At 41.0% G+C, this 27,816-nt stretch overlaps 1 protein-coding gene across 2 annotated transcripts; it reads left to right on the top strand.

Annotated features, from left to right (window-relative positions):
* The first annotated feature begins 11 nt into the window (after window positions 1-11).
* Window positions 12-27,753, top strand: LOC115060054 (disks large homolog 5-like). 2 transcript variants are annotated; one of them, XM_029527867.1, is made up of 33 exons: window positions 12-782; window positions 6,027-6,095; window positions 6,904-7,072; window positions 7,442-7,585; window positions 8,936-9,119; window positions 10,965-11,221; window positions 11,611-11,923; window positions 12,322-12,552; window positions 13,405-13,589; window positions 13,718-13,843; window positions 14,105-14,237; window positions 14,363-14,487; window positions 14,581-14,756; window positions 14,964-15,067; window positions 15,369-15,461; window positions 15,883-16,854; window positions 16,956-17,079; window positions 17,224-17,371; window positions 17,844-17,965; window positions 18,962-19,045; window positions 19,158-19,317; window positions 20,183-20,345; window positions 20,440-20,573; window positions 20,927-21,091; window positions 21,231-21,414; window positions 21,663-21,811; window positions 22,121-22,291; window positions 22,481-22,677; window positions 23,030-23,173; window positions 23,342-23,469; window positions 23,644-23,753; window positions 25,534-25,643; window positions 26,944-27,753. In XM_029527867.1, exons 1-33 carry the CDS (start codon window positions 485-487, stop codon window positions 27,045-27,047), a joined length of 5,976 nt encoding a protein of 1,991 aa, XP_029383727.1. In that variant the 5' UTR covers window positions 12-484; the 3' UTR covers window positions 27,048-27,753. The 2 variants fall into 2 exon arrangements, with proteins under 2 accessions (XP_029383727.1, XP_029383728.1); XM_029527868.1 differs by having other exon boundaries at window positions 6,919-7,072.
* Window positions 27,754-27,816: the final 63 nt, after the last annotated feature.

Here is a 27,816-nt window from a genome sequence, read left to right on the forward strand (position 1 = left end):
CAGCTGCTCGGACGGTGAGACATGGCGGAGCCTGCAGTCCTCCACAGAGGGCAGCTGAAGAGTTCCTACACTTCCCAACATGTCGAGAGAAGTTAATTTCAGGGCAGCGATGAGTTCCTGTCGTTCACACGGCGGAGCTTAAAGCGACAGAGGCGTCTTTTTCCTCCTTCTTTTTTTTATTATTGTTGTTATTATTATTATTATTTTTACATTTTTATTCTCGGGACGGACGGAGCGGCGGCTGGGGAAAATGTGTTGTCATCTCCGCGCAGTCAACAGCCTTGGGCAACAAATATGGCCACTTCTTGTGTATCTTCCAATTCGGGTTAAAAAAGCCTTCCCAGCCGGGCCCAGCCGGATAGTTTGTGGGAGTTGGCGACAGTAAGTCCCGGAGTGAAGTTGACTACAAGATTAAGCTTAAACTGGTTCGGCCAAAGCGAAAGGTGGTGGGGAGGGGGAAGGAGACGCCGGAGAGGGGGCAGAGATGGAGCCAAAGCATAAAGAGCTGCTGGAGAAGTGCTACCAGAACTTGGTGGAGTCCATAACGGATGCGGACCGAGTTGTGGATGTTTTGGCCCACTGCGGGACTCTGAGTCAGTCTGAGCGCTTCGAGCTGGGACACGACTGCTCCTCCAACTCGGAAAAAGTGGACCTTCTGCTGAAGATACTCGTGAGGAAGGACAGGGACCATTTCGCCGAGTTTTGCACGGCTCTGGAGGAGACGCACCCTCACCTGCACTCGGTGCTGCTGAATGGCTTTGGACCGGTGGATCATACGACTGGTGAGGAGAAACCACTCATATCTGGGTTTTAATGTTGACTTTCCCTGCTGGAGAAAGAGAGGAAACACGCATGCATGAAAGCAGACTACTATGGAGGGATCTGCAGCTTTATAAGTGATGCGCTGCGTGTTTAGAGATACTTCATGTGGTTAATGTCCAAACTGGTTTCGATCTTGCTCAGAGCATGATCTAACCAGTTTTAGGAATATTGACCAAATGGAAACTTGATGAAGGGCATGACTTTTCCTTTAGGCGAGTACAAACAGAGAGAGAGAGCTGCACAATCATATGACCTGATACTTATTTACACTCACACTGCCGTGCTTGTTTCCTTTGCCATGTCACTAAAAGCACAGCCTACAATAGTTTGTTGTGAAAGTATTTAATGGACCTCAAAACAATCAATGTAATGACAAGCAGGGTGTTTGTGTGTGTGTGTGTGTGTGTGTGTGTGTGGGAGAGAGAGAGAGAGAGCAAATCAATAACCCTCTGTCAAAGTCAAATGAATGGGTGAGGGAAATAAATGTTAATGTTGAATTGAATGTTAAATCCCAGAGCCCCAAAGGGATCGCTTCAAATTGCCAGTAGAAGTGCAACTAATGATTATTTTTTTGTATTAATAGTTTGGTCAATGAAATTCCCCACAGTGAGGTCTTCAGATTGCTTGATTTGTCTGGGCATTTGTTAAAACGATAATCTTAAAGCAATAGAAACTTTAGGAGGAGCTGGAAACAGAGGAGGCAAGGCATTTGCTCTCCAAATTGCAGTCCAAAACATACTTTTTGCACCGAAATGTATTCGGAATAAAGCTGATTATGGTGAAAACGGAGATCAAGAGGTTCTGCAATAAATAGAAATGGTGCTGTGAGTTTACACGACATTGAGAGCCACAGCGTTATTTCAGTGGTCAATGCAGAATGCCTGAAATGACATTTAAATTACAGTTTACACAAAAAATGCTTCCTCCTGATATTTTCGATTCCCTCACATTAAACAAACAGCTGCTCGCAGAGCAAATGAATAGATGGCACATATCTGGGCCTCCTGCTTGGTTGTTTTGGGATTTCTCTACTGTTCTCTGGAGTGTGTGATCTTGTGTGCTCACAAGATCACGCCACCAAGTGATCAGTACCTCTAAATATGTTTCTCTTCTATGAGGCTAAATTGTAAAGCTCCAGAAATGCTTTCTTGCACTTTTTTATGACGCTTATAAATTTGTCATTAAATTCAGCATAAGCCGAACCAACCACAATTTATGACCCGCCATTTCTCCAGATGAATTTGAGCTCTAAATCCTCCTCTAATATGTATCATACAAACAGTGTTCAGATGTAGTAATGTATAGATGCTTGCTCAGCATCTCTGCTACACTTTTGCAATTCAAAAGCAATATTTGCACTGGTTTCTACGTTGTTCACTATCATCTAAAGCGCAACACTCAGTGAGCTGGATGGTGAGGTTTTAATTATGCATTTATTGTGTTCTCATTATTTATGGGCCAACTGAAGCTGCAGAGTGAGTCAATTTTTATAATTTTTCTGCCACATTTCACAATCAAGCAACCGTCTAAACCAAACAACTGATACTAAGTAGAGACGGTCTCTCCTGCTGAGGAGGTTTTTTACTTGAACTTACTCGCACTGGACTGGTTTTAGTAGCATGGTGTAGTCAGTTGTAGTCACACGAGACTCAAATGGGCTGAGCTGCTTTTTGCTACTGGGCAGACAGGTTCCTCCACTGCGCAGCCAAAAGATTGGCTTTTCCCCAGGAATACAGTAGCTTGTAACAGACTGTGTTTTTATATGATAACTGCCAGCAGCCTGATCTTCTTACTTCCCATTCACGCACAATCCCTGAGGGTCAGAGCGAGATCACCTTTAAATCAAAACAATGTTAATGAGTGAGAGTTTTTTCTTATTTAACCAAAGCAAACAGCACTAATCTTAAATGTCAACAGTAGAGATGCTAAATGCAACCTCTTGACATTATCACCATGATGTGCCGATGATGCATGCAAAGAATTATGTGAACATGAAAATTTACTTGCTTTTTTAACTTAAATAAATATATGTTTCACAGTTTTATATAACCATAGCTTCAGGGCTTGACAGTGGAGACCTTTTGTTTACACATTGGGCTCACCTTCTCTTGAAGAACAATAATGTGATGGAAGCATATCATAAGGGTGTGTATCTTGACTGACGTGTTCACTTGGCTGACCTGTGCCATTGGAAAATAAAACTGGGTGTCAAGTAGAAGAACGAAATTTCCATTGGTCTGTAATAGCACTGACAGTAACTGCAACAAGCAGTGCAGTTTCTCTTTGGCAGCTATATAATAAAAGCTGAGGTGCAGTATGATTTTATATGTAGTGGAAATTTTCAAAGTATACTTCTAACGATATAACAGCTGTGAAGCTGTAAAGAAATCCTGATTGTTAAATAAACCAAAGTACCTGGTAAGTTGAAATTTTGGTTGGGTGATATTACAAAGTCAGTGTATTATCTGTGCATAGCAAATCATCCACCAGTTGTAGGAAAATTTCACTCTGACCCACAAATGGTACCTACAAATGTACTGGTTGCACCACTTTGTTTGAGGAGCATGAATGCAGAAAAATTCTTTCAATCCTTCTATCTAGTAATTCCTTTCCATAGTATTCTCATAATCTTCAGGTGATAGTACTGACCCAAGATATGCTGCAATGCACCAGCTAAAGCAGGGAAGAAGGGTTAGGTGAAGTAAATGAAGATGGAGGCAATGTGTAGTAAAGTTTTTTTATGAGGAAGGAAATGCTATCAACACCTAAGAGCAAGAAGGACACTTGGTGTGTTTTGGTGAGTAACACTGACTGTAAACATAACTTTAAGTCAGTGTCTGCCAGGCACCTTTAAGTTCAGTCCAGAGCGGTGGACTGACCAACCCAGCAGTCAACATAGCCCTCGAGCCATATAACTGAAAATATGGATTCATGCTTAAAGCTTAACTGACTTTCATTAATAGATATTAATATATTATATTATATTATTAACTACATGTGTCACACATTTACCAACAGGTAACTTTTGGACATGTTGCATTCAACCAAGCACAGGCGTAAATAAGGAATAATTGAATTATTTTTGAATTCCCCTTAAAGTGAGACATGTTTTGCGAATCGTTGAGCCATCAGGTTTCATAGAAAGGGTAGAGATGGTTTGTTGCAAATTCACAGCAGAACAGGTTAGTCGTATCTAGTGTTGCTGCTCCTGTTTCTGCTCTTAAAATGTGTGTTCCACTGCAGACTAAACTCCCATTAAACACACGGTACCCCTTTTCCATCTTGTTCTCGTGAATGTTTTAGGTGATTTATAAAATGTCCTACGGGCACTGAGTCGCTCTGACTGTACCAGAGATATCAACCTAAATGAGATACTTGAGTGGTGAGGGTCAGGCCACAGAAATGTCGCAGTCACATGACTTGCAACGAGCAGAAAAGTGAGTGAGCTATGACACAGTGAACCTTGCCCATTGAGACACTCTCTACTCAAACGGAGTCATGGGAAACTTAAGCTAGAGCGAGAACAAAGAGAGCTTGATCCATGGGATGCCACGGTTCCTGAGGCACATCAGTCTTTTTTTTTTTTTTTTTTTTTTTCTCTTTCAGTCCTTTGCTGGGAAAAGAGGGGTGAGCCATGTTAGCTGGGCTCCTTCCAGTCTTAATCAAACTCATAGTCTCCTTTAGTTAGTGGGAACTCAGCCAGCCAGGGATTGATTTAGAGTACTGGGACGTGGGTAAATAGAATCGTTTGTCATGCCCCTGTTCCGAGTTGAGAACTAGACTTTACATCAGGGGTGGAAGTTGCTGTGGGATGAGCAGCTTATAGTTCAGTTAAATCGGCAAAGTTAGATTTCAGTAAATGCGCACGCCTGTATATTTCACTTCAGCCGTCTGTTAAACATCTCAAGCATCATTAAACATTCTTTTTGTCTGGCACACTGAAAGTTAGAAATGTCTGGAAACACTAATTTGATTACCTTTGGTGAAAAGAGTGAAGTGTTGAACAGCTATGGAACAACTGAGCAAACAAAGCATCCATCAGCTTTTTATAATCTATTAATCATTTAAAACAAGCACAAATGTGAAACCCTGGCAGGTTTCAAGGACTCAATTGTGAGGATTTCCTGTTTGCCAGTTTAACGTCTTTGTAAGTTAGATGTCCTTTCCCAACATTTTTAGCATCAGTCTGGGTGTGGGAAATTGTTGGACACTTTTCTATGTTATTATGTAGTATGTTTTAAGAATTACAAACTATAATATGGTAGATACTTGGCCATCAATATTTAAGACTTTAAACCACAGGATAATAATAGAGCTGTGAGCACTCACTTGAACATGAGTTTCTCTTTAACTTTGTGGTTGAAAAATAAAGTTGTGCTCTCTGGTCTATAAACTATGCAATATAGTGTTTTTAAACATTTAATATATACATAATATATATGTATATGGGATTTATATGATTTCTTTTTACTTGTTGGCTGACCTACTACATGGAGATGTTGGATTTATTTCTGAATTGCATTTACTTGTTGCATCAAACAACACTGCAGAAAACAGAAAATGCCCATTACAATCAGAAGTGTTTCCATGAGAGTATGCAATTTCTCGATAGAAACAAATGCCATCAGAGTAATTTGAAGGATACTATATACACGGTGACTTAGGCAATTGACTGGTAAAATAATCAATAGTTTCACCAATGAGAAAAGTGTTTGTTGCAGGCTTTCAAACTCTCTTCAAAAATGACTTTTCTGTGGTATCTTTAAATAGCGCCATCTTCTCCATAATACTTGCAGTGTTATACTGAGGCTTCCTTTCTGTACAGTTAATTATGAATCAGTGGAGGCTATAAAAGACGGGGCTTTCACAGGGGAGACTGTGTGATGTTGTCAGAGGAAATAAAAGGCGAAGCTCTGAGGCTACAGCCTCTTTGGGGCCCTGCCTGGTCTGTATTCAAGCTCCTTGCCCAACTGATAATTAGCCACACTCTGCTGTCAGCCCACAGGCCCGTCATCCCAAGTTGGGGAAAGTCCCACCTTGTTATGCCTCCAGCTGGCCTTTTTTCAGTGAAGGCCCCTGAATGTAACCCAAGCTGCAGAGCCTTGATGTACCACACAATGCTGGAGATAATCATCTATCTATAATGCAGACATGGTTGAGTACACTTGGATCTGACTTTTATGTTTTTTTTGTTCCTCCCTCAGGGTCCACTTACAGCGTCCTGTCCACCATGCCGTCGGACTCGGAGAGCAGCAGCTCTCTCAGCAGCTTAGGTGAGTGTGGTGCTCATGGTGGTGTTCAGGTGTCAGGTGTAGAAATGTCATAAGAAAACTTGATCTCCCTGGAAAAAAAAAAAACAAGCGAATAAGTTCTAAAGAACCAACCACAGTTCCATAAATAACAGTCGGTCATTAGTTGTAGCCTGTTTAGACTCTGAGCACATGCAAGTGATTACACAGATGTGAGAAGGATTTAGAAACTCTTTACCCCCAAACACACACACATGCAGACCTGTTTCATTTAGTCATTCTCCGAGACAGAGAGAGAGGATTTGACCAGTCCTTGCCACTGAAAGCAAAACTTTGATTAGTACCAGTCAGGGGATTTCTGTTTCATATATTGACGTGCATTTAAGGTTAATGTGTAAAACTGAGGTAGAATATTAACCAGGTTTTATCTTAAGAACAATCATGAAATGACACAGTCTAATAGTTGTTGAGATACCTCATTGATTTTTTTTTTTTTTTTTTACCATAAATCAGTGTGCAAATATCTGTTCCAGTAGCTGCTACAGTAAGCTGTTTCTTAGGATTCAATAAAATTTAAAATAAGTCATTTTAGTCTTAGGCTATTGAAACTTGCTAAAACAGAAGTCTTTTGTCTGTATTTAAATTTTCTATTGCTATCTTCCAGGTTTTCAGGTTTTGACATGAAGAACATGCAGTAGAAATTTAGAAATTGCAAGATGTATAGACATAGGCTGAGTGTGCATTGTAAAGAGCAGATGAGGCTGCACTGGCACCCCCATCATTTGAGTTTTGTGAATGGTAAATGCCACCAGTGACATGCTGACTTACATAGGTACGCCTGCTCAAGCCTCCTCCCCTCCGCCGGCCCACATGGACAGCCACCAGGTGAATGAAAAGATGGAGACGGTTCTGTTCCAGCTCAGACATGTGACCCGTGAGAGGGACGACCTGCGCAAACGTCTGGCCCTCTCATCGCCTGGAACCACCTTCGATGACTGCAGGTACTGTTCGGATCTTATGCACCTAACTGCCTGTTTTCCAAAACAAACATTTACAGAAAGGTGCAGTGATTCTGTGTGTACCTGCACTCAATGAATAGAGGCATTTTGCCTTATTCAGCTTTTTAAAAGCAGTACGAAACAAGTAAGCTAAAGCTGGAGGTGATGCAACATTGTTTTATAACATACCCAACTCTGTAAATCAAAGTATAAGTGTGCAATTTTAATGGGTCCTGTCTGCCTTTGTGTTTTTGGAAGCACAAAGTTTTGACGTGTAACCTGACCATGCTTCTGTTGTCTTTCTGTCGTCTACACTTACATCTCAATCTGGATGCATTGTTTTGTTTCCCTTCTTCACACTCTGTGAAACAGACCAAACTCAAAAGCAGGCCATGACTATGAGCGTCTGAAAATGCAGTGCATGAAGGCGATGGCAGACCTGCAATCCCTGCAGAACCAGCACAGCACCACCCTGAAGAGGTGCGAGGAGGCTGTTAAGAAAGCAGACTTCTACCAGTGAGTGGAAAACCTACTATGGGGCTTTTTGTAAATTTTTTAACAGCCGGCGCATTTGTGCTATATGCATTTGTTCTCAGCCTGCAGGGCTTTAGCTGGTATTCAGCTGCTCCTCCGTCATATTCACAGCAGACTGCATAGAACAGATTTTATTTTTGTGAGAGTAATAAGGATGAAGCCTTTTATACCAGTCCAAAAGCTGATGAGTTAAGCCCAAGAAAAATCCTTGCCATCCCTTCATCAATTTAATTTCATCTTTGTGTTTGTTTTTAAAAAATACCTTTTTTTTTTTTAATTATTATTATATATTTTTTTTTTTTATTGTCTACTCGGCAGCATAAATCCCAAGTCGTCTTTTCAGGCCAAAGGTTGTGACTAGAAACAGAATTGCTTCTCAATATTCATTAGCCTTCTCGAAGAGTTCATGTCAAAGCTTGCTCTGTAATCATCATCTGAATCCTGTGTGCATGGCACGGCATCTGTGCCATGAGGATAATGCCATGAACAGAGCATTTGTTGTCCTGTGAAATAAGCTGTGCTGAGTGGACATGAAGGGTAGGCTGGTCCATTTTTGTGATTTGACGATGCCATACTGTCTCCAAAGTGTAGGGAACCAACATCTGGCCCTAATGCAAACAGACAGATGAGGGATTATTGCCATGTTTAAGCCTCTCCTTCTGGGCCCTGTTTGCACATCAGAGAAAGTCTTTATTTATTACTGGTCTTATCCATTGACACTAAACGTCATATCTTCTGAATGGGAAAGAATATCCATGGTGGACCGATGAATTGTATTTAGATCAATAAGTCACTTAGCGCATAGGCAAGCTTTAGCACTTTGTAATCATGGAGGATTTTATTGGTCCTCTTAGTGATTCATGTTTTTACAGTTACCAGCTAAGCAGTATTACATAATGGGGTGTTCATACAGCTAAAATTCGCATTAAGGTAATTAGGACATAATTATTTTATTCAATAGTGCCTAACTATGGAGTGAGAGAACTATTAAGTGACTCGAGGCCAGAAAGAGCTGCCTGTAAACCCACGGTGAGCTTTAACTTGTCTGTTTTTATCGATTCGATCTGATTCGAAAAAAAATTGATTCAAACAAAAAAAATAAATAAATCTATGTACACAGCCAAGTTAAGTAAGCAGCAAATGAGTATTTCAGCCAAACACATCATCATGAAGTCAATATCCGTATGCAATAAGGAATACATAATATTTACACAATGTGCATAGCACAAGAGTTTACTTATTATTTGCCTGGCTACCAGTCCTGTAATCCTGATTTGAAGCCTGCCTGGTAGTGCCCATAGTCTGATGGGACTTGTGGTGGTATCCCCTCAGCACGTTGCACAGCCGTCTGATGAGTGAGCATGCCCAACTGAAAGACGAGCTGGAAGCAGTGAGACAGGACAACATCCAGCTGGTCAGGGAGCACAACCATGTAAAGCAGGCTTGTGAAGAGCTGAGGAGACTGCATGAGGATGACCAGAGAGAGGTGGCTGATATGAGGATGCTACATCAGCAGGTACCTGTGCAAATACACCCATGTAGGGGAATACATAGACTTTCAGACATGAACTATTGCATACAGGCTCCACACATGGTCGCACTTGGTGCTCATGCCCTTGAGACGTAATCATTTGGATCTTGACATTTGAGATGAAGCAGTGAGTTCCTCCCTCTACGTGACCATTATTTCAAAGAGGAAAGCATCATTTAGAGGAACGTGGTCAGACAATTGGTCGGCCTATGTCTGCATCAATCAAAACATACTTTCATATTAGCCAAATGACTTGACCTGTGCCTTTTTATGTTATCAGACAAGTGTCAAGCCTTACTGCAGTCAGAAGGGGAGACCATCAAATGCCAGCCATAGCTTTCATAACCATGGGGAAAGCCTTATGGCTTGGATAGGAAAGATACATGCTTCACTGTTTCCAGAGTTATGTCGTCATTAGGTAAATGACTGTCCAGCATCAGTCAAATTAGGATACCAGGTTCAGTGATGTCAGTCCAAAGGCAAACTTTATGTATTATGTATTCTTATTATGTATTTGGTAGAGTCCAGTGACATTGTACATATTTGAAATTGAGTTCTGCTTTGGCTCCTCAGATGCTCTCATATTCAACAAATGACAGACAAGATAAAAACAAAGAATTTTGTACCATATCATTATAGATGATAAATGTGTGGTCATTACCTCTTTCTGACCTCTTTATGAGGAACTGCCAAAAGAGCAGCAATAGCAGGATAGAAGTACAAGCACTGTCTAATGCACCAGGCAAAGTTATGCATGCATGTACAAATTATCTCGAGTATATCAAGTATTTCCTCTTTTGTGGGTTACTATTGTTGTAGGATTTTATTTATTTATTTATTTATTTATTGTTATTTTTGCTCTTAGGTTGATGGCACAGAAGTAAACTATAAATATAAGGGAGATGGGAAAAAAAAATATATATATACACATACATACATACATACATACATACATACATACATACAACAAAGGCTCAAAATTAAACTGTTACATAAACCACCAGAATGTCTTATGGTTCATTATTGGCAGTTTTCTTGATAAATGAAGAATAGGGAACGGCCGAGCTTATCGGTATCGCTTCTATTGTCACACAGTCCTGCACTTGGTCCTGTTTAAGTTTATACCATTTAAAGAAAGAGTGTGCAGAGGCTAACTGGAAGCACCCTGAGGCTCATAGCCTCTTCACCTGGTCTGCATGGGGTTGAAACCACACCAGAGTTCAAATGATTGCTTTCACACCAACCTTAACCAATAAATCACATGGGTAAAACCTTCAGAGTTTGTTTTAACTGCAACAAACAGGTTTGGTGTGACAGCGTTATTAGTGTTATGCAACTTTAAATACAGTTTGTCTTGAAATGTTTTACACACAGTGAAACTTAACAAGGGAGTTCTTCTCTCATGCTTTATCTTAATCTTAAAAATTTATCAAGGAAGGAGTTTCAGACAGTCTGTCTGAAACAAATTCAAATGTACCAGTGAAGCAGAATTATTTTTGTATTTTGTGTCCATTAAGTCTTGTCAACTAAGTCTTGTTCTTGCTTGCTCTCTCAGCACACAGTGGAGTGCCTAAGCATTCATTGATTACTTAAGAGATGAGTAATCCTTTCTGTGCCAAAACTGGATTATTTACATTGGACACACTTGAGTTGCAGATGGACGCAAAGTTGGACCAGACACTCCTGAATGACCAAGAGTTATAATTGTACAGAAATGTTTCCATTGCACTTTTTAGCAGAATCCTTATTCTTCTTGTTTAAATGAACTATTCGTGAAGTATGTAGTTGTACCTCTGACTCAGTAAGACTCCCATATGATGTCATTTCCAGGTGATTAGAGAGGGATCATCTGACGTACTCAACAAACTGTACGAAACAGCCATGGACAAGTTGGAGGCCCTGAAAAGTGACTATGAGGCTTTGAGGAAACGCTACAATGAGAAGACAGCCAGTCACAATGCAGACCTGAGCCGTCTGGACCAGACAGAGGAGGATAACCACCGTCTGCAGAAACAGCTAGACATGCTGCTGAAGCAGAGAGATGCTGCCATCCACTATCAGCAGCAATATTCCTCATCTATAAGGAGGTGAAGCTGGAAATATCATGGGCACGCAAACCTAGCAGCACACACACGCAACAGCTGTAAAAAGTCTCAGGATTAACAGCATTTATAGCAAACTTTACTGAAAACTCTGTACTTGTGTTATAGCCAAGGTCAAGCCTGCGTAGTACTTAAAACATTCTTAATCCAATGCAGATGAAGCTTTGCAGATGGGCAGATACTTTCCTCTTTCAGCTGTATGTTTAAAACTTCAGGCTTGTTTTTTGCCTTTTCTAATTGTGTTGTATTTTTTTTTTGTTGTTGTTGTTTGTTTGTTTTTTTTTTGCAAACCACAGAAAATATTAATTGAAGATTAAAAAAAAAAAAAAAATTGGCTAAATATTGAAAATCACAATATATCCTGTCTGGTGCAGGTTTGACAGCACACAGCAGGAACTGTCCAAGGCCGCAGCCCAGAACAAGGAGCTGCAGCGAGAGATGGAGCGGCTGCAGTCAGAGACGACACGGCTCAAGACCCAGCAGCTGAAGGCAGTAAAGGATTGTGAGAAATACAAGGAGGAGCGGGACTCCGTAATCAGTGAGTACCGACTGATCATGAGCGAGCGGGACCAAGTGATCAAAGAAGTGGACCGACTTCAGACTGGGCTGGAAATGGCAGAGGCCAAGCTGAAGAACACGTCGTCAGAGAGACGAGTGGCCAACGAAGAGCTGGAGGCTCTCCGACAGGTAACGGCTGGAAAAAATAAAATAACATTTTAAAATGATTGAAACGCTCCAGTTCAGGCTGAGCCGGTCATAAAGGAACCTTTAGTACTTCAGTATCTTCAACTTCAACCTTACAAAGAGTTTTGTTTTGCCTGATCTTTTTGTTTAATGAGATGAGATAAAGGGTGGTTGTTTTTTTTTTATTCCAAAAGGGGAATGTCAGATGTCACACCAGCACAGGAAGTAAATCAAAGAAGTGGAAACAGCATAAATTATAATCCTCTTAAAAGAAAAAAGTTCTTAATCATAAAAAATAAAAAATGTATACTTTGTGTTACAGTGGAATCCAACATTGTGAATGTTACCAGTATTCACTTTTAATCTGTAATGCCTGCTGTGTATGTGTTTGTGACCTGAAGGAGTTGGCGTCAGCACTGGTGGACAGGGACCGGGCCATTTGTGAAAAAAATGAGCTGCTGGAAAAATACTGCCATGAAGTGAAGGACAAGGCCGAGGCCCAGAAAGAGCTAAACCAGGCCTGCAAGGACATTGAGATGGTACGCGAGGAGAGGGATGTGGCCCGCAAGGAGAGGACAGAGGCCATCATCCAGAGGGACCAGCTGCTGCGAGAGTATTACCAGGCTAGACAGGTAGCCAGACAGACGGGAGATTTATCACTACAAATGGAGGGATTGATTAATGCCTCTGACAATAATCCCTTCATCCCATTTCATATAGTCGTACTAAATGTTTTTTTCAGCAGCTGGCAGGATTCCACACATTGATTTTTGTTGGTGTGGATCAGCCATCACACTATGTTTTAGTGTGATTGTCAGATTAATTGTGATGAAAGTCCTGAGATTTCTGCATTAGAAAATTACCAGCAATTACAGTGAAAAGGTCCTATCTGACTTCGAACTGCACAAGAAAAAACTGCTGCATCAGAAATGGATAATTAACCTTAACAGTACAGTACAGTAAGGACTAATTGAATTAATTGAACTGTGGACTTAATGTTATCACTACACTTGACTGTGTCCTTGCTATGTAAAGTTATTAAAACAGGAGACAAGTTAATATGCTACATAGCAAAACAGACTTTTACGTAACGCACATTCGCACACTAACATCAGGAATAGACAGGATTTCATATCAACAAAATTATCCTGGATTATGATTGAAAAGTTGAATTGCAGCACTCAGGTTGTTAAGTGTTATCTCATGTGAATGTGCATTTGCATACATTTTACTTGAAAATGTGGGAGTTGCCTGGTGATGTTAAGCTGTGTTGAACAACTCATGATCAGACACTCAAGTGGCGCAAAAATATAAATGGAGCAAATGCATTTACTGCTGAGTAAATATCTCATATCTCCTAAATGATCTAAAGTCCTTCATCACTGTTTCTATCATACCGTCATATTGCATCCTTACCTGCCTTCACCGTTTGTATAGTCCCGACGCCGATATTTGTCATGTTACATTTCCTTCAACTCCTTTAGAAACAAGACTCTGCCACTGTGGACATAGAAAGGGCCAACAAGGAGATTGAGATGCTGAGGAAACAGTATGAAGCTATTTCTCAGGAGCTGAAGGAAGCCCTGCAGGAGGCTGAGGTGGCCAAATGTCGACGGGACTGGGCCTTTCAGGAGAGGGACAAGATTGTGGCAGAGAGGGAGAGCATACGGTAAGAGACCAGCTCAAAAGTCTGTTGTTCAGAAATATGTTCTTACATTGCATGCTCGTGAGGAGAGACAGAAAATAGATGTGTTTACGTTTTGTTTGCTTCATTATGAAAATGTGTTCAACTGTCAGCACGCTATGTGACAACCTGAGGCGAGAGAGGGACAGAGCGGTGAGTGATCTTGCAGATGCTCTAAGGAATCTGGACGACATGAGGAAACAGAAGAATGATGCTGCTAGGGAACTCAAAGAACTAAAGTGAGTCATTCCTCCATGCTTTTTTTTATATTTCTTGCCTGACTTGTGCCATCAGATTGATATTTAACTTTAAAACTTGAAAGCTTTCCTTTAATTCGCCCTGTGTGTGGGCCTGTACCCCATCTTACATACAGATCCAGGCTGCAGTCATACCAGATCTTTGGTGCCAACTGGTGGAGTGGTGTGTCATAGGGCACACTGAGTATGACAGTTCCTGCAACTGCACTTATTTAAGAACCTGATATTTCATCTTTCCTGCAGAGAAAAGATGGAGGACCAGTTAGAGGAGGAAGCAAGGTTTCGCCAGTTGATGGCTCACAGTTCACATGATTCAGCCATCGACACAGATTCAATGGAGTGGGAGACGGAAGTTGTTGAATTTGAGAAGCACAGAGTAAGAGTCACTGCAATCTAAAAAAATTTTCTGGTGCAGTTTGAGTATATTACCTTTAGAGTTACTAAGTGCTGAATGAACAGTGAAGTCATGTTCATCATTTACCATATTTTGTCTTTTATTAGGACATGGATTTGAAAGCACTTGGATTTGATATTGCTGAAGGGGTAAATGATCCCTATTTACCTGGAGACTGTGGCATATTTGTCAGTAAGGTGGATAAAGGAAGTATTGCTGAAGGAAGACTAAGGTAAGTCTTTTGCCCCCTCGGCGAATAAAGCATATTTATTTTTGGGTTAGGGTTTTCATTCATCAAATCACCCCTTTTGTTCTTTCTGTCTAGGGTGAATGATTGGTTGTTAAAAATTAATGATGTGGACCTGACTAATAAGGATAGGAAACAGGTGATCAAAGCAATGCTGAGCGAAGAGGGGGTGATCAATATGGTGGTTCGCAGAAGGAAGTCACTTGGAGGACGGATCGTCACTCCAATCCAAATAAACCTTGCTGGGAACAAAGGTCAGCTTCAACCTCTAATTAAGAAAGTAGTGTTGCCATTTTCCCACTACAAAAAAGTGACTAATGGTCTTCCCTTACAAAGAATACTGATGAACATTATAATTCATGATTAAAATTTAATTGACAGTTCTTATGCCTTTTTCTTATTGCTTTAGATAATTATTTGGTGAAAATAGGATTTCTCATTTTCTCTGCCTTATCTCTCAGATAGTGGCATAGGCCTGGAAAATGGAGTGTTTGTTGCCACTTTGGCTCCAGGCAGTCCAGCTGCTCGGGACTGCACTCTCACTATTGGGGACAGACTGTTGGCTGTGAGTATGCTGCCCAAAAATATAAATGGAAAGCGACTATTCTTATTTAAAGTCACGAGAAGGCTGTTTGCTACTGACGCTGGTCTCTAGTGCCCTCTACTGACCACAAGCATGTTTTGTTAAATGAATGTGTTGGAACTGTACAACACGGTATTCTAACACTACCAAGCTCACTGTATGGGCTTTTTTTATGATTTACCTTTCTAGCAGTTAGCATTAATGAAAGTGATTTGTTGTACCATACTTTTTGATGAGGTAATTTGTAATATCTTGGATTTTCTATCTTGAATCTTCACTGCAGATTAATGGAATTGCCCTTGATAACAAGTCACTGTCTGAATGTGAATCTCTTCTGAGGAACTGCCGTGATTCTCTCAGCATCTCCCTCATGAAGGTGAATTCCTCATCATCAACATACATAATCACACAAAACACAATAGCAAGATGCATTTCCAGTGTATTGTGAAAGTGTCCCTGTTAACAGTATAAACAACCATTATTTATTCCAGAATTTAAAAAGGAAATCAATCACAGAGAAACATTAACTTGGAGCCGCCTGTGAGCACACACTGTCTTGATAGTATTCTCATGCTATTGTAACTATTAATTTAAGTAAGTCAAAGTTTTTAAAATTATTTCTGTTTCTGAAAACTACAAATTATGTTTGAAGAGAAACACATGCAAGAGAAAACATTGCATTGTTCATATCTTAGAAACTGACTCTCATTCCCATAACAAGTCAATGAGTTTTTGTTTGTGAGAATGATAACTGTGTTCATTATTGTCTTGATATTTACGCGCACACTTTCTGGCAGTTCCTCCCACAGAGCTGCTCTGGTCAGAGTTTATTTGAAAGTTTAAAAGACTCGGAAAAAACTTCTCGGCTCCAGCCCTGTGAAGTCCACACTCGGAACTGCAGGAACTCCAGGCACAACTGCTCCACACAGACAGACATTTGTAGCTGTGACTTGGGCAGCAGAGTGGAGGAAGCAAGAAAGGACACAGGTGACTCTCTGGACAGCAGCAGCAGCAGCAGCAGCAGTAGTGCCCATTCCCACCACAAGCCCTTTTCCAACAGCTCTTTACATTCCCGCACTCTTTCCTCCTCACACTCTCCATCAGAGCCCAACCCAGACTTCTGCTACAGGAGGCAGGAGGTCCACCATCACCCTTTCGTGTTCACCCCTGTGCTCTCTGACTGCAGCTCTCCCCAGGCAGCTATCAACCAAGTACCAGGCTCCCCACCCAAGCCAGGTGGGGGCACATGGCCTAAAGTAATAGTGGGAGCTTCGATTCCTGAGTGCACCCAGCTGTCCATCTACAAAAAACCCAAACAGAGGAAGTCCATTTTTGACATCAATGCTTTCAGGAGACCCGAGGTGCCGCCAAAACTCGACTACATGTCTGTTTCCCAGTTGTCGAAGCATTCACCACAGAGCTCAGTATCTGAATCGGCTCAGACCCCTCCGACTCCACCAGCCAGAAGTGACTCATTCAGATTCAAACACCGGCAGCAGAACCCGGCGTCAGACTCTGCCATCACCACCAGTACACTTCCAGTGTCCCCAAGTCAAACCACAAGTCCCCAGGACAAGGGAGAGGCAGGGAATGAGCTCTATTACACTGATGCTCCTTCAGGAGAGACCAAGAGCGCCCCCAAGAAACTTGCTGAGGAGGAGGGGAGTCATCACATGGCAGAGGAGCGGGAAAAGAGGAGGTACCGGCCAAAATCAGCACCCGCGCTGCGGAGAAATGTGACTCCATTGCACATCCCTGTTCCCGTGCAGGTATGCAAGTAGTTGAAAGACAATTGGGCTGTTCAAATTGAATTTTCTGACCTATATCAGTTGCAGTCCTGTGCTCATTGGCTGTTTGATTGCCTTTGCAGGTACAGAATTTCTCTAATGACGAGTACTCCCCAGAGCCAGTGGACTTGTTACGCTTTTCTCCTATGAGAAATAATCGGTACAGCATGACCTTTGCACCTCCCAGCTATGGCAGCATTCCAGCACGTAAGTCATCACAACAGCTAATTAATGACCCGAGTATTTGGTCACTTCTCCACCACCATCTGAGCAAGACGTGGTCATAGCATAATTATACATTTGTAAATTTTGTTTTCGTTTGCGTAGACTTTGATCTTTGTATTCTTCCAGATCCCGCACAGCGAGGTTTAGCCCCATGTCCTGCTGTGACAGCTGTGATGAGGAACCCTGTCTACACAGCTTGGAGCCATGAGATCCAGAACAACAACAACTCACCACCAACTCCGAGCTCTGGAGTCCACCCACATCAGCACACAAGGTTTTAACATCTGCCGCTGGTTTCGTTTTCCAGATTCTTTGTTCACACTGTTATCGGCAGACAGTTTGACTTGACACAGGAGGAAAAGCTCTGGTGCTCCTAACGGCTTTTACAAAAAGACAATATGTAGTGCAGCTCCTCCAATCAAAAAGATCATTGTCTCACCTTTTAGTCTCATTTAGCATTTAGTTGATTTCTTCATAACTAAACAATGATTTAGATTTGAATTAATAGCACAGAAGACCCTTTTATTGTCATTGTACACACACTGAAGTCAATGCACACACAACAAAACACAATCTGTTTAATATTATTGTAAATGGAATAACTTTGGTTTTTGGATCCTAAGTCAGACAAAACAAGTGTTTACCCCAGATCTCAGGAACAGATGGCATGTGGTAAATAACATCTTGCTCTTACTTGAATAATTGACCGTCCTGGGGCTTACTGTGGCTTTTTCTTCCACTTTTAGCCCCCAGCATCAGGGTCGCCTCAGCCTGGACCTTAGCCATAAGCACAGTGGCGATTCAGCTGAGACGAGCTGCAGCCAGCCACCTCACAGCACAAACTCCCTGCCATCCAGCGCCAGACTGGGTATGTATGGCAAATCATAATTTATGAAATATCCCGATCTGTTTTCTCATGATTAAGGGGTCGGTTTATTAAAATTACTCCCAGCAGTCATTAGCCAAGCACAGATTCTGATTAGATTTGTTTATGCATTGAATATCAGAAAAACCCCCCTGCTCAGTTTTGAAAGTTTTTTTTATTTTTAATTTTTAATAGAGAGTAGTGAATGACAGGTAGTATAAGACTCAAAATTGAAAGCAATACTGGCTCTAGTGGTGTACAGATAGTGGAAAAAACACAGTATAATGAAGAGAGCTGTCTGACATTAAACACCACCAATCTTTTGTAGCTCAAAAGAGATGCTCTATATCGCTTAGCTGTTGGTTGAAGCTGTAATTAGAAGGATGTGAGTTTACGCCTGTAGCCTGTTCCTCATCTCTGCTTCACGTTTTTAGCTTGAGGGATTAACCAGGAATAGTTTTAAACATCCAAATCTGAAATATATAATATGAGCAGTGGAAGTGTATTGTTGGTAAGAAATGTGGGAGATATGCATGTCTGAAGATGTTATTGGAGTGCAATGGTTAAGTGATTTAGGCTGTTATCACTACTCAGGAGAAATTGCGCAGTTGTTTTTTTTTTTTTTTTTTATATAACAATAACCCTGAGTGAAAAAGGGGAAGCATCATCACTATAAATTATACTGACAGCAAAGCCCTCATATTTATTGAGCGTGTCATCTGGCAACTGAACTGACTGAGTGACAAGATTGCGACCAGATCTGTTGGACTCGGATGATCTCAGTGACCAATTAGCCATATCAAACATTTACTCACGAATAATGATAGTGGCTCTTTGCAGTGTCAGGAAAAACATCTTGTCACCTTCATCAAGCCATTTCCTGCAAAAAGTCCTGTAGCCACATGGTTATATAGCTCTAGAGTTAAGTTGTGATGTGCATCTTGTTTTTAATTTGGATTAACTGAGCCTTTTTCCTTAATTTCCTTTTTTTCCCTTTAGGCTCCTTGAGTACTTTACAATTCAGGGCAGAACGAATCAAAATTCCTCCTATCCGTTATCCCCGCTCCACCGGATCTGACAGAGGTACAGTTTGGCAGCTCTGTTGTCTAAAACTCAGTTTTACAGCGAATCAGAATTTATACCGCTCTTTTTTTTTTTTTTTTTCCTTCTTCTTCTTCTTTTTTTGACACTTCAGGCTCGCTGTCACATTCAGAGTGTAGCAGCCCAACACCTCCAATGTCCCCTGTCAACCTGGAGACATCGTCTTTCACCAGTAGCCAATCGCAAAGCTCCATTTTCACCCAGCCCAGGATATCAGTCAGCCCTGCTCCAGTTGGTGACAGGAGAAAAGATGGGTATGCCAGGCCCTCATCCGGGCCATTATATTACCATCATTCAGCAGAGCATGCCATGTTTTCCACCATTAGTCTATGTCTCTGTCAGGTTCATTGTGATTAAGCTCCTGTAGCGCAGTAAACAGTTAAGAACTTCTCCTACCTTCACGACACACAGTTACAATTTATCATTTTATTCATTTCATTCTCATCTCTTTCCTCTTTGCTGCTGTTCATCATCTTGAAACCTTTCTCTTCTGATTTTGGCAATCAATCTTTCCTCTTATTCTCAGATGTTTCTCTGTTCTCTGTTCATACTCCATCTCTCAGATTTCCACGGGGAGCTAAGCCCAAGTTCTTCTCTTTAAGAAGCTTGAGGTTTGTCCTGTGCAGCTTGTAGACAACCCACTTTTATGAACATGGATATCAAGACCATCTGTACACAATGCAAATAAAAAATTATAGTATCTGGCAGTGGCCTTAGAATTGATCGAAAGCTCAAGTTTAATCATGAAAACTCTGGGTATGTATCCCTTCAAGACATCCTCTTAGGTCTGCATGTGATTCATTCAGACTGCTTTTGAATTTTGTATGATTGCATGACTCAGAGTTGAAACCTGAAATGCAGTTGTCATGTCCCACACAACTCCCATGGCTCGCTGTCAAGGCTTTTCACAGGCTACCAATGCATCTTTGACGTAAAGAAGCCATGTAGATGGCTACATTGAGTAAAAACATCAGATTGCAGGCAACATCTCCTTTGATTTTGTTTTGAGCCAAGTTCTTTCAGAATTGCACAGTGCATCCTGCCAACAGCCTTCATGGTTTTCCACAGATGTCAGCAAATCACGAAAAAGCACATAATGTTCTTTTTCTCCCCCTGAAGGCCATACTTGGAGGAGCCACGCAATGTGACGGTGCAGAAAGGGGCTGAACCACTGGGGATTTCCATTGTAAGTGGAGAGAATGGTGGAGTATTTGTGTCCAAAGTGACAGCAGGCAGCATCGCACACCAAGCTCGTTTAACATATGGAGACCAGCTCCTCGAGGTACAGCAACCACAACAGTTCAGCTAAACATCTTAGCATAGTTTATAATTTGGTTGTGTTACTAATAAATCTAATAATTCACTGCTGTTTCCAGTTTAATGGAATCAACCTCCGCAATGCTAATGAGCAGCAGGCTCGGCTGGTAATTGGGCAACAGTGTGACACCATCACCATTCTGGCCCAGTATAATCCTCACATGTTCCAGCTGGGCAACCATTCTCGATCTGGGTAAGAAGGAAAGAAGGCGCGAATACAGTGAAGACTTACACAGACACAGGGGCATTTTAGATCATGTCGACGACACATTGCAATAATGTTCACCATTCTTTTGTGTTAGACTGTGAAATTCCAAAGAAAATCAATACGATGAAAACTAAACCAAACACACCACATGCTGCAGGGGCCAAAAAACAGAAAGGGCAAAATGAGTGGACAGTGTAACTAGCATTAGTTAATTTTAAATGTTCTTAATCACTGAGTAATGTTCACACTATCAAGACAATACAATACACAACCTTAACTTTTGTTTCAGTGACTGATTTGAACAGAATGATTTTTGACTTCACTTCTGTTCTGCTCAGTTCTCGGATGGAGTCCATCAGTAACCAGCCGACACCCCACAGCAGCAGAGCCACCACCCCAGATAATCACTCAAATGTCGATACCCTGAGCGAGCAGGATGAGGGCACTATGACGCCTCCGTCCAAACAGACGACTCCTGCCACCAGCCCGCACAACTCCTTCAGGTACTGTGAAAGATCGCTGTTAACATTTAAGTTGTCAATGATGGCTGGTTAACATTTGGCATTCTATAACAAGTACCTGAAAAATCCCTTGGTGAGGTTGAGAGGAACTCAAATCCTGATTGTGGATTTTTGTCTTTAGGCTTCATGGTTCAGGTTCACACAGGGCTGCAGAGCCTCGACTGGTGAGGCTGAAGAGGATCCAGGTGGAGCTGGGAGTTCAGATCTGTGGAGGAAACCTTTACGGCATCGTGGTGGAGAGTCTGGATGACGACAGCCCTGCAAGAGGTCCTGATGGCCTTCTGCCTGGAGACTTGTTGCTGGAGGTACCTGCTAATTGTTCACAAAACAGATTACTTCAAAAACCATTATTAGACACAAGATTGACCACTGAAGGAACAAAGTTCAAGAAATGCTTCATTTTCGCAGGTCAACTTAAGGACAACTTAAGCCCTTTCCCAGTATTTGTTTTCTGCTCAATAGTTGATTTCCTTTTACCGAAATGATGAGTCATTGTCTGCTGGCAGCCACGCACTATCCTCTTCTTGACTGTGTAATTGATGCTTTCATACAGTATAATGGCATCAGCATGAAGAATAAAACAAAAGAAGAAGCCTACTTGGAAATGTTGAAACCAGCAGAAACAATCACATTCAAGGTCCAGAACTGTGTGGACAACCTTGATGTGATCAAAGACTCACCCGGAGATGGATTTTTTATAAGGTGCAGTAAATATTAAAACTATGAAACAATTCAAACCAGACACCAAGTAGATGAAGTTCAGCTCTAGCTGCTGTTGCGCACATTTGTGTTTTGTAATGAAGTGACAGACACATGGAAACATGAGATGGTGTGCAACTACAACAACTTTGTGTAGCAATACTATTTCCATCATGTTTTATTAATTTACACTTCTGTCAAAGCCTGAATTTATGAAATTCTTATAGGAACCTTTCATATTTGTAATGTGTCAGTCTGTTATTTTGTGTAACGATCTTATTCACCATAACCACTTTATTCATCTCTTGACAGAGCACTTTATGAGCGGGTTGCTGACATAGAGCTGGAACTAAGCTTTAAGAAAGACGACATCCTGTATGTTGAAGATACTCTGCCAAATGGTAATTTTGGCTTTTGGATGGCCTGGCAACTCGATGAGAACGCACAGAGGCTGGAGAAAGGGCAGATTCCAAGTAAATACATGTAAGTCCAAGTTATTGTTTTTCCTAACCTTTACATCCAGGAGGTAAATGTAATTAATTACAGCCGTCAAGCCACCATTGCTGATTCTTTAAATTTGAGTGAGCACCTCCAGTATTCCAGCTTATCTGTCTAAACAGCTGTGTGTTTTACAGTCAAGTTCATGTTTACACGCTGATGTGTCTCCTCAAGGATGGACCAGGAGTTCTACAGGAGACATGGCATGGCTGACATGAAAGATGATAATGGCACCAACAAGACTCTGTCTGCTGCTGCTCGGCGGTCCTTCTTCCGACGGCGACTGAAGCACAAACGCAGTGGCTCCAAGGATGGGAAGGATCTGATGGCTCTGGATGCCATAAGCACCGATTCTTTACCCATCACAGAGGGTAAGAAACACACAAAACAGAAGCAACACAATGCTCTGATTGTATCAGTAGAGGCCATACTGTAATATAAAGTGTATTAAAAATATGTTTCAAACAACACAAATAATCAGCATATCAGTATTTTCACTATCTATATACTTTCCCCACCTTGGTGTCTCAATATGTATTCACCAGGTGGAAATGAGGATGAGAATATAAAAATAATGTGTAGTGACATAACCAAAAACTGTGAACCTAATGAGGCAGTTCACATATAAAAGCAGGACTATGCTGCAAAAGACACATTGGCTCCCAGGGTTTATAAATTCATGTGTGTTAAAGTAGAGCTGTGTCTTCTGTGCTTTCTGCTCAGATGGAGTGAACCTAATGTACCAGCGAGTCCAGAAGGTGGAGTGCTCGTCCCCCAGACCAGTGCTGATAATGGGGCCATTGGTGGAGGCCTGTAAGGACATGCTAGTTAAGGAAGCTCCTGCCAAGTTCTGCCGCTGTCCACCTGGTGAGCCTGTGTTCATACATGTCCAGTCTGTTTTTGCAGTAGGATATTAGGAGTCAGGTTTGTGCCATTAACAAGGAGTTTTCCTAAAACTATATAATTATACAAGTAGGAAGGAAGTAAATCAATGTGATTTGAAGTGTTTGTAAAATATGTTTATTTCACCTGCAGAGATTATGAAGGCCTCTCAGCAGGCAATAGAGCGTGGAGTAAAGGACTGTGTGTTCATCGACTACAGACGCAGGAGCGGCCATTTTGATGTGACAACTGTTGCCTCAATAAAAGAAATCACAGAGAAGGTAAAATCATCTCAGTGTGATAAAGTCCCATACTGGGGCTTGTTTTTGCCTTTTATTAAATGTTATAGCGATATAAAGCTTGAATGTCAACTTCGATTTTAGATATATTTTTTTAATTCCACATTCTGCTACAAGCCATTCACCATTTGTCATGTGGTTTCTTATCTCTCATAGGACTGTCACTGTTTACTTGACATTGCCCCTCATGCCATTGAACGTCTCCACAGTGTTCACATCTACCCAATTGTCGTATTCATCCGCTACAAAAATGCCAAACAGATTAAGTGAGTAATCTCTTTCTCTTTTTTTTTTTCTTTTTTCTTATTTTTCATATTCCTTGCCAGAAGACATGTCAAGTGTGTCGCGTTTGTTGGTGTCACATTCATTTGCTCAATTTCACTTCAAGTTAAGATCCTTCAACACAAGAAACTTTTAGTTCTGGATTGTCATTGATGACAATACAATGCTAAATAAAAAATAGGATTTTTACGTCAATAAAAGTTATATAATGATTGAAAGCACAAAGCTACTTCCACACACTGTAATATCTAATTCAGACACCTGTTCTTATTTTAATTGGTCATGAAAATCTTACCCACAAATGTCAAACTTTATATTGCCCAAATCTTGCTATGCCTGTCCTGGTCAGGACAATGTTTAATTTTGCAAGATGGATGTTTAAATTACAAATTTTTCTGAGCTATGGCGCTGCAAGACCTCCTTCCAGGAAATATGGTTCTTGATTAGTCTTTCTTAATTTTCTCTACGTTGGTTGGGACAGACACTCAGGAAATTGACATCTGCAGATTTCTTGCAGTTTTCAGAATCATATTAATACTCCAGACAACAAAAAACTAATTGATCCGCCTGATTTGATCAGTGCCATTAGTTCAGAAACCACCTCGGGTGATTGTCATTCTCTAAGATCCCTTTGCTTTTTCATTTGTAATCGCATGGGAAGATTAAATCTGTGTGGTCCTTTTATGCTCATGTAGACACACACACACACACACACACACACACGGGTCTGACAGAAACAGGCTTCCTCTGCCACACATGCACACAAATCTATGAAACCGTGCAGCAGACAAACATGGAGGAGATTGCTTCCTGCTAAGCCCTCCCTGTCATCAGTTGAGTGCCAGCTGTCCAGGGAGAGTTTGCAGGGCCTGGTAGCTGTGCTTCATGGCGTGGGTGGCAAAATGCCTGGTGCCCCTAACCAAGGCGACTGCCATATACACCCACACACAAACACACCTCCCGCTGCCTGCCTGCTGCGGTGATTGACAGAAGCTCAAGCTTTTTCGTTGGTTTTTGTCCTGTGGGAGGGACGAGCAGACCAATAATGTTGACTGCATACTGAGTACCAGGGAGTGATGGGAGTGTGATTCTAGGTTAGGTCAGGGACTCCCAGTGGAAGAGGACACATGACTTCTTCTAAAGACTACGCAGATTTGAAGTGAGCCAGTGGGTTGAAGGCTGCAGAGAGATCTCGCAGAGGCTCTGTTTAGGTGCTGTACGTGGTACCTGATGGGGCAGTGCAGAGATTTTACTGCGCTTTATGTATTAATAGCATGAATTTCACTGGATAGGCCAAAAGTCAACATTCTCATTGAATTCGCCTTTTTTTGTATTTGTTTACACACTTGAAATCAAGTGTCATCACAATAGAGGGTTATAATCATATCGCCCACCTTCAGTGTCTTTGTATGTGGTCATCGTTGAGTTCAGTCAGGTCAGAACAAGGTGTTACTGTGCTTTGGTTTTTAAATGAATGTGTTGAAATCATGCCTGAAAACATGCACATTAAAAACAATAGCCAAGAGAGGAGTTAACAGAATAAAAGCTTTAAAGTAACGCTGTGCAATCTCCACTATTTTCAGGATGTGTGGATATTCATTCACTTTTATGTGAAAATCATATCGTAACAAATATATAGTGCTGTCAGTCCCTCCATACTGTGTTGCTGTATGTTGACCATATTATGATCTGTGTAACCTGAAGTTTTCCTGAATGCTGAAAGTCTTGTTTTGTTTTTTTGTTTTTTTTTTTCTTTTTCATCAGGGAGCAGAAGGACCCGTTGTACTTGCGGGATAAACTCTCACAGAAACATTCCAAGGAGCAGTTTGAGGCAGCACAAAAAATAGAGCAGGAGTACAGTCGCTTCTTCACAGGTTCGTGGAAATCACTTATTTTATCTTAGATGCACAAAGTCTACTATTGATGCAGGGATTACATAAGAGCAACAATTATTTTGAGCTTGCAGAGACTGCTTTGTACACAGCTTCATACAAGCCCTGATTGAAATACTCAATATGTATATGGTAAATAATTTGTGCATTCCTGCAGTATTTGTTTAATGAACAAAGACTTATCTTTTTAACCAGTATGTCACCTCAGACGTGTCAAAGGGTCAGATTAAAACCAAATATATTTCATTTAAAACTATTTTTGGTAGATCCCTCCATGCAAAGTCTTCCTCTGCACATCTGAAGTGAATGGAGTCTGGTGACAGCCAAAACATTTCAAAAAGTTAACCGTGAAAACATAAAGCAGCACTGTTTCAATGTCCTAATGACTTCTAATCTCTTTTGATCCCATTAACTCCTTTTCTTAATGCAGAAATTTGTACTGTTGCTTAATGGAAAAACAACAAACCCCAATTGACATACAAAAAAAGATGCTTGTCCTTCTGTTGAGAACTCTGTGCACACTGAATGGGTTTTGTTCAACCTTGACTAACTCCAGGATATTAAAGAAGTCTTTCCTGAAAATGAAAATGTTATAAGCACACGATACAACAACAAATAAGTTTATGATTAAGTTTTACTTGAAAACTTGGCGCAGTAGATGTTTCAATGGTCCCCTTTTAAACAGCATGCAGAAACTATGTCCAAAAAAAAAAAAAAAAAAAAACATTGAGCCAACCCACCTGGAATATTTCATGGTACCGCCTGTAATCTTCATATAAATAATGGATTAACGTGACCAGCGATCTCCAACTGCACCGAAGGTCATCCTAGGTTTTTGGAGCATGTTGTCTCTAAGGTCATTAACGGATGAGAGACAAAGTTGTGGTATCTGGAGCAGCAACCAGTCTGAGGCACCCAACTGTCCAGCTGATTAATGACTCTATAAAAGGAGGCGATTTATGAGGAAGGGCTTTGGAAATGAACACACATCGCTGCTGATCCCTTCTAACAGGGAGAGGTGGCTGGGCGACTTGTGCACACAGCTATAATTATCATCAGTTATAAATCTGAGTGTTTGGATGTCATGAAGTGGGGCTGACCCGGTCCCTGCAGTGGTGTTCATCTGCAAATATTTAGGCTGCGCAGTCATGTTAGTCCATGAGAGCAAAATGTTAATCAATAACGGTTTTCTTTAGGTTCTTCAGTTTTACATCATCAAATTATTTTTATTTTATTTTTTTTGGTGGCATGCTTAACACTCCAAATCTTCTCCCCCACCCAGGTGTTGTCCAAGGAGGCAGCGTCTCCTACATTTGCACTCAGCTCATGACCATTGTGGAGCAGGAACAGACTAAAGTACTGTGGATTCCAGATGGAGCACTGTAGAAATGTCACCTCTCACCTCATGTCACGCTGAAACATCAGAGGATTGTTTTTTTTTTTTGTTTTTTTTTTATTGTGGGACACACTGCAAATCGGTACATCTAACAGACACCATGCTTAACTCCAATGCTTTTTCCCACATACCAATATCAGCACTGATGATGATGATGTAATATTCCCACTACAATAGTGATGTACTGTACTACAGATAGATCTGTTTACACTAGTATTTAATACTTGAATGTTTTATTTTCTCTTGTATGTAGTGGCACTCTTGTACTTCCACTTTGTCCCATAAATATGTCCGACCACAGGAAGTCAGAAGACTTTATTCTTGAAATGAAGATAGAATGGACCACTGTGTTCCCTTCTTTATATTTATACATATTTTCCTGACATTTAATTTATCTAATCAAATCAAATATGTTGTTTATGAACCTCTCTTATACAAATGTAGGTGTCTACTTCATAGGAAGGAAGATATTTTCCAGATAATGTTCTTATTTATAGAGGACAATTTGAAGCTAATTTGCTTCCCTCACATTGTGTCACAGTCTTCTGCTTTATTTCAGTCTGGAGCCGCATTTTATTTTCCGCTGACATCATTTCACTGCTCAAAAATAACATTGTGCCAAGCTTAAAAAAAAAAAAAAATCATTTTTAATTAATGTACATTCTTGGATTTATTAACACAAACTTCCATGATAAATCCACCACATGTAAGCTAGTTTGAACAAAGTTTATCTACTGTTGCCATTGCTGGATTTGAAGA

This window comes from Echeneis naucrates, chromosome 19 (assembly GCF_900963305.1).
Source record: "Echeneis naucrates chromosome 19, fEcheNa1.1, whole genome shotgun sequence".
Taxonomy (NCBI): Eukaryota; Metazoa; Chordata; class Actinopteri; order Carangiformes; family Echeneidae; genus Echeneis; species Echeneis naucrates.

Coding starts and splice junctions, on each gene's coding strand:
- LOC115060054 (XM_029527867.1), top strand. CDS start 485: ATGGAGCCAAAGCATAAAGAGCTGCTGGAGAAGTGCTACCAGAACTTG. Junction 11,222..11,610: donor TATTCCTCATCTATAAGGAG/GTGAAGCTGGAA, acceptor TGTCTGGTGCAG/GTTTGACAGCACACAGCAGG. Junction 13,844..14,104: donor AGGGAACTCAAAGAACTAAA/GTGAGTCATTCC, acceptor TCTTTCCTGCAG/AGAAAAGATGGAGGACCAGT.